Source organism: Poecilia latipinna, unplaced genomic scaffold (genome assembly GCF_001443285.1).
Source record: "Poecilia latipinna isolate Pla-1442-1.1 unplaced genomic scaffold, P_latipinna-1.0 Scaffold135, whole genome shotgun sequence".
Taxonomy (NCBI): Eukaryota; Metazoa; Chordata; class Actinopteri; order Cyprinodontiformes; family Poeciliidae; genus Poecilia; species Poecilia latipinna.
The window spans coordinates 361,682-368,577 of NW_015112751.1; the positions used below are offsets into that span (position 1 = coordinate 361,682).

At 36.0% G+C, this 6,896-nt stretch overlaps 1 protein-coding gene across 1 annotated transcript in view; it reads right to left on the reverse strand.

The window, feature by feature from the left end:
* Positions 1-309: 309 nt before the first annotated feature.
* LOC106945235 (doublecortin domain-containing protein 2) overlaps positions 310-6,896 on the reverse strand; it is a 37,660-nt gene continuing 31,073 nt past the window's right edge. Inside the window, exons 8-9 of the mRNA XM_015028791.1 lie at positions 2,564-2,634; positions 310-2,336 (exon numbers count right to left, since the gene is read on the reverse strand). Coding sequence (XP_014884277.1) covers positions 1,605-2,336; positions 2,564-2,634 — 803 coding nt within the window. The 3' untranslated portion in view covers positions 310-1,604. The remainder of the gene's footprint in view (positions 2,337-2,563; positions 2,635-6,896) is intronic.

Here is a 6,896-nt window from a genome sequence, read left to right on the forward strand (position 1 = left end):
AGGTCTGTTTGGGGCAAGTGGATTTTTTTTTAAAAAGTTTTTTAGTCAAAAAACAGTTTCCCTTTTTTTTTTTTTTTTTTTTTTGCTGCAATCCTTCTACACTCTTCATTTTAGCTTCAGTTTCGTACAGACATTAAATAGCTTATTGACAACAGGGTATAATAATGAAGATACGTTTGAGCTTATTGTAAGCAATTATTAGAAGAAGTGTTAACTAATCAGGTACTTGATTGAATTCCAATTATAGATAACACACAAAAGAAAACAAACTTAACTTTATTCAAGTTTATTTTCCTTTTTTTTAAAAAAAAAATATGAAATACAAATTTGCACAACCACACAAAAAGTTGTATTTCTTTAATATTTTTTTTTCTATTATTATTATTTAGCTTGTGGTAACTGTGAGTAACTGAATCTTAGTTTTGAGACCCCAACTCAATGACTTTTTGAGAGATGCACACTACAAATCCTAAATCATTTTATATTATTTTTCATTATTATTATTATTCTTTGCAGGAACTGATATTGACCAAATTTTGCATTCTCTTTTTTTTTTTTTTTTTTCATTTTCTTCTATTTACTTTTCAGTTGGTGGTACCACCCTCCATACCACCTTGGAAATAGCTTTGAAAAATGAATCAGAAAAAAATAATAATAATAATAATGATAATAATTCTGGACCCGATTTGTTTTCTATTGTCTTCTTTACCCTCATCAGAAAAATGTTTAAAACCCAGAGCGAACTTGAGCTATTTCAGATTTAAAAACACCACAGTACCAAAAAGAAACTCCTAAGAAGGAATAAAAGAACTGAACAAATCTGATGTGTGGAGACAGTAACTAAAAGCATAGACTCCAAACACACAAGAGAACACCATATGTCATGCATAGTGGTGACAGCGTCATGCAGGGAGTCATATTTCCTAATGCTGGTACTTGGAAAAAACCAGATGGTACAATAGAGACATAGAACTCCTCCAAAAAAGTGTCAACTTTAGTGAAAATCAGCAGCCACACCCTGACCCTGAAATATGAAAATGAATTATTACCATGACTCAAAAAATATGTTTTCTTGATTTATACAGTTTTATTCTTCAGATAGCTGACAAATATAAATGAATAGGTAAATAAATAGATTTTACATTTTGACTATACAGTGAGGATGTTGCATTAATACAAGACTGTCAGACCATGTTGGCTGTTTAGACGACTACGAGAGTTTGCAAGGTTTATGTTCACTGTAATGTTAACATAAACTTTCTCAAAACTAAAGAGCTCACAGATTGTTTCTTTAAACAAAGCACCTTAAGAGTTAACCATATTCATTAATATGCAAAATAAATAGTTATCACAATACAGTAGCTTTCATTGGTTTAGCTGTGTATGTAGAAGTTAGTCAAAGGCATTGAAAGACTTTATCTGCTTATAGTTATGAACTTTTCTTTTTGAAAAATCAATGGAAACCTCAAAGCATAGTTCCATTAATTGTGGTATTATTGCTATTTTTTTATTATTCTTCTCTGCAAATGCTCATTTTAGTTTTAGGGTTTCCTTTTCTCTCTGCTACTTTAGTTGTCTTGATTGTCTTTAGCAACGTCGTCCTCTTACTCTCTTGCTTCTGTGGCGTCTTCACAACTAGCTGAATTATTTGTTTCTGGCTCTACTTGAGTTTCTACCTTTCCGTTCCCCTCTCCGTTAATCTTCTCTTCTTCTCCTGACTCTATGGGAGCCTCATCTTTTGATTTGATCACATCTTCCTCCTGGTTACTGGTCCTGCTGCTGCTTCTAGTAGCTCCGCTTCCTTTTTTCTCGTTATCCGACTGAGTCTCGCCAGGCATGCTGCTGTTTTCTGTCTCCTTTCTTGCCTCCCCAATGTCTGCATCATTACTGTGCCCATTGCTCCTTTCCTCCCTATTACCACCAGCCCTCTCTTGCTTATCCTCTTCTGTATCATCGTATTGCTCTTTCTTAGCCTCAGAGGATGTAGTTAGACCTTCCTTTAGCTCTTTATTGTCCTGGGGCTTATCATCAACAGGACTGCTGGTGGACGCCTGATCCTCGATATTAACCTCATTCTTACTCTCTTCCTTCACTTCTTCAACTTCCTCCACCTTCTGCTCATTCATGTCAGTACCTCCCTCTTCTTTTTCATCATTTTGCTCATCAGCTTCCTTCTTCTCCTCTTCTTCTTTTGCAACATTTGTGTCTTGGATCTGTTCCTTGTCATCTTTGCTTGTGGGTCCATCTGTTTCCGTGGCATTTTCAGAACAGGGTTCCTCTTCAGTATTTTCACTGTCCTCTTTTGAAGCCCTCTGGCCATCAGATGCATCAGATTTCTGTAACACAGAAATATGAGAAGAGTTTTCTTAGAAAGATGTGTCTTAACGACAGTGTGAATTTCTATTAGAAGGCGGTGGGAGTACAAGGGTTGTAAATATATGTTTAAAAGAATTTGAGAAAACAATGTAAGATGATTCTAATTTAGCAAGATCAATGAACCAAACAAATTTACCAGCACATCCATTTTCACTAGATCAATAGAATCGATCTTTTACGTTCATACCTCTCCAGCTCTCTGATCTTGGGAGGTTTTGCTCTCTGTGTCTTCACTGTCATTCTGTGGTTCTCTGTCATCTGGAAACAGAAAGAAAAATAATAAAAAGCTTAATTAAAGGACCCTATGGACTTAAACATATATATTTCTGTCTTACATCACACACACACACAAAAAAAAAAAATAAATAAATAAATGTCTTGTTTTATTAAGACTGACCATGAGTCTCAGATAATGAGTCACTTTTCACATCGGTTTGATATCATCTCTAGTGTGAAATTAGGCTACTGTGATAAACGATGGGTTGATTTTTGAGGCTTTACAGACATTTCTACTAACGGTACCAGTTAAGGTGGCTGACACTGAAAAAAATTAACTATGTAAAGCTTCAAAGAAATTAGAAGCTTTTTAAAAGTAAAATGTCAATAATATGGTTTTTTATGTGGATAACTAGAGCCATGTCAGTTCTCAAAACACGAGCTTATTATTCTGTTGAAAGTTCAAGCTTGTTTTCATGCTCTCTGCTCGGAATTTTAAAACCAGGTAAAAACATTTCCCGAGTTTCCCCCAAATTAATTATTTTCATGCATCCATAAAATCCAAAACTAAGAAAGCTTTTGTTCACCCTCCAGTGAGACAATTGTTGTTACACTCGTTATCCTTTCATTTCACTGCTGTGCCCTAAGACTTGAGCAAACAGCACAACGCTGACACCTTGTGGACTAAAAAAAAAAAAAAAAAAAAAAAACATTAAAGATGATCTCACTACAAGAACCAAAACAGAGTGAGTGCATATTCATTCATTCATTCATTCATTCATTCATATTCTCTCATTGGATTAAAGTGTTATCTCTTTGCAGGTTGGCAAACAGTACGCTGTTGCCATATAATGTGAAGAGGACACTTTTAAAACACTCAAAATCAGGGGTCCCCAAACTACGGCCCGCGGGCCGGATCCGGCCCGCCACGTCATTTGGTCCGGCCCCTGAACAATGCCGGATCCGGCCCGCCTCCTCATACCAGAGAGCATTCAGTGTTTTTTTTTCATATATTGTATTTTCCGGTTTATATGTGGATTTTTCTTCAACCACCAGGGGCGCTCTTGAGCAGATGTGAAACTAACTTTCCCTCAATGGAATATGTACTAGTCAGTCCCAGTCACCGTTTCACTCACGGTTTTTTCCATTTGCATTCTGGGTAAAAATCTATTTAAAAGCGCGACCACAGAAAGGAACAGCTATGTGGCCCTCGCAGGAAAAAGTTTGGGGACCCCTGCTCAAAATCAACACTGCAGTGTCAGTCCTGTCAATTAAATGAAGCTCGTTTACAGCAGCTCAATAACTTCTCATTTCTATTAAGCCAGTCAGCCCAGCAAAGAAGGTTTGCTGATGTACAAAATTAATATATTGCTTTTCAGCTTGCATGTGAGCATGCTCATCAAAGGCTCTGCAATTGTTGCTGCTGAATATCATAGGACAAACTCAACTCTACGCTCTGATAAACAACATAATTACACACTTGTTCTCAAACACCGGATGAGACTAAAGTTTCCAAACAGAAATAAGCTGGGAAAAAAAAAACAACAAAAAAAAAAGAAACAGAAGAGAGTAATTAATGTCTTTAATATTAGTTTTCCTTTCTACACAAAGCTGTTAAGGAAGAAAAATGACTCGGGTAGAGATTAGAAGGGTTTATGGAGACATTTAATGCATTTAAAATGCAAAACCGATTGAAGTTTAGCCACGGTGAAAGATGAAACGTTATGGTAATAACAGTGGACCCTTTTTAAGAATATTTTATGGAAATTACTTGCATTCATTAGGAGCGAGGGCCAGGCGGCTGAGAGAGGAGCTGTAAGCAGAGGATGAGCTGCCACGACTCTAAACAACTTAACGTAATTTGAGAAGGAAGAGGCTCGGGCTCATGAAAATGCTAAATCTCATTGAAAACAACATTTAAAATATCAGCTTCCTGCTCCCGATTGAATCTAAGTACGTCTGAGATCTGGTGCTGCAGATATTCAGACCGCCTCATGTTTGAGGTAACGTATGAAAATGTGAAACTTTTTTTTTTCTTTTATTCCATCATCATCCAAATGCATGCATACATTTAATTTACTCACAACTGGCTCAAAAACAGATTGCACCCACAGTTCAGGTTTAAAGCCAAAGCTCATCCATCAGCAAGGATGGAGCTGTAAGTGGGTGTAATTGCGTGCACAAATGGCTCTTGCAGCCATTATCCTAGGAGGGAAAGTTGTAAATGTTTGTTGTTTAAAAGAATTGCAGCAAAGCACGACTGGAGATGAAATGACAGACTCGGAAGAGATCCTCTCATCGCTTAAGGAGGAGACTCCGTCTTTGCTTACAGACATGCTATATTTTTTTTTAGATCGCCGCAACTGTTTTCGTTGTTGATGAAGTTTACGTTTAGTTGATTAGGTTATCATTATTGACGTCATTTTAATAATAAATAAAGATATGAGGCGCAAAACCCTGAAACATTCCTTAAAAATCCAAGAAACACACAAAACTCAACAGTTTCAATCCAGCCCTGCTAATAAGTACAAACCGACACATAAAAATGTGCTTATTGCATGTAAGATTATTTATTTGAATGGTTAAGTAAATTTGAAGATATGAAGATAAATAATAGCAGAAATTGTATAATCAAAAAATGTTACTTTTTGTGCTTGTGACTTTTATAAAATATGACAAATTATAAACCTGAATAAACTTCTTTTAAAATCTTTTTTCTCTTTTCCAAACTTTGAAATAATGATAATTAACCCTAATCAAGCACACACGCATGCACACGCGCACACACATCTCTCCTTGTAAAGTTCAGTTCCCTGGTCCCAAAGCTCATTCACCTCAGAGAAAAGGTTGCAGAAAACCTCCTGGGGCTTTGGAGAGGCTCTTCTAAACATCCTGTTTGTTTTACTTTAAGACAGCCTATTTGAATCCAAGCAGCTGCTCTGGAGCTTGGATTCTAAAATAAATATACATCCATACATATGTACTGTATATACAATACAATAATTAAACGTTTCAACTGCATTTATGTTTGGTTTTTTTTTCAGCATGAATCTAAATAAATACATAAATGCCTCTCTTGAAAGAGCTATTTCTGTTATTTAGTGTCATATCGATAGTAATGTGCAGCCTTGTGTTGAGATAGCTCTGACATTAAATCAAAGCCTAACAATGTTGCAGGCAGACAGGCAGAGTCATATTTGTAAAGGTCATGGCTTCAGCTTAAATAATTCATTCAGGATGTTCTCTCTCTCTCTCTCTGTTTTTTTTTTTTTCCCTCACAGTTCCCTGAACACTGGGTGTCTTTATTAGTCAAAGGTTTTTCACCTTGCTTTCGGATACTCAAGTATGAAATACTTATGCATTACTATGTGTTTAACTGCCTCAAAGAAAATAAGCAAAGCATAACAGATGTTTTAAAACATGGTTTGGAAACCACACAACTTTTTGTACTTGTAATCATTGGTTGATCAATAACTAGTCATTTTGATGCTGTTTTCCTCTGACTGTGAGAGATTTGATTGGATAAAAAAAAGGTAAAATCAGATGCATATTTGATAATAATATGCATCCGATAATAATTTTTTAGCAAACTGTGCTAAAAAAATTATACATTAATTTAAGTCAAAACTTCGACTAGGCCATTCTAACACACGATTATGCAAAGGCCATTGTTCCTGAAGTTTCACTCACTCTCAGGACTTTTGCAGCTCTAAGCTGTTTTTGTTCACCCTGATCACGTAAAGGATCCCCACAGGCTGCTGCTGCCACCACTGTGTTTCAGAAGGGAATTGTGCAATCAAGGTATAAGTGTAGTAACTAAATTGCTTTTATTCAGATACATTTAGTTGAGTAATGTTTTTGAAAAAAAAAAAAAAGAAACATATAGGAGTCGTAAAGGGGGTTTAACACGTATAAAATATCACACTTTTTACGTTTTTATGAAAAACTGTGAACCATTTTCTTCATCTTTGGTTGTAAAATGATCATATCTGTAAATGCTGGAGAGGTATTGATATTTCTGGCATGTCACTTCAGCTCACAACATTGAACACAAATCCTCGAACCACAGCATTTTCAAATGACTTCTGAAGATTCCACGCAACCAACAAATTCCCCCAAATGTCAGCTTTTTACTTATGTAATGCAGACTGTATGTCAAAGTGCTTCTGATGTCTCGTGCTGATTCAAGCATCACATAATCTAAAGCTTCTATCGCAGCCGCTCAGATGGGCCCCACCGAACAAATGGGCCATGCAAACTAGATTAGAGACAACAGATATAAGACGAAATATAGACATATATAT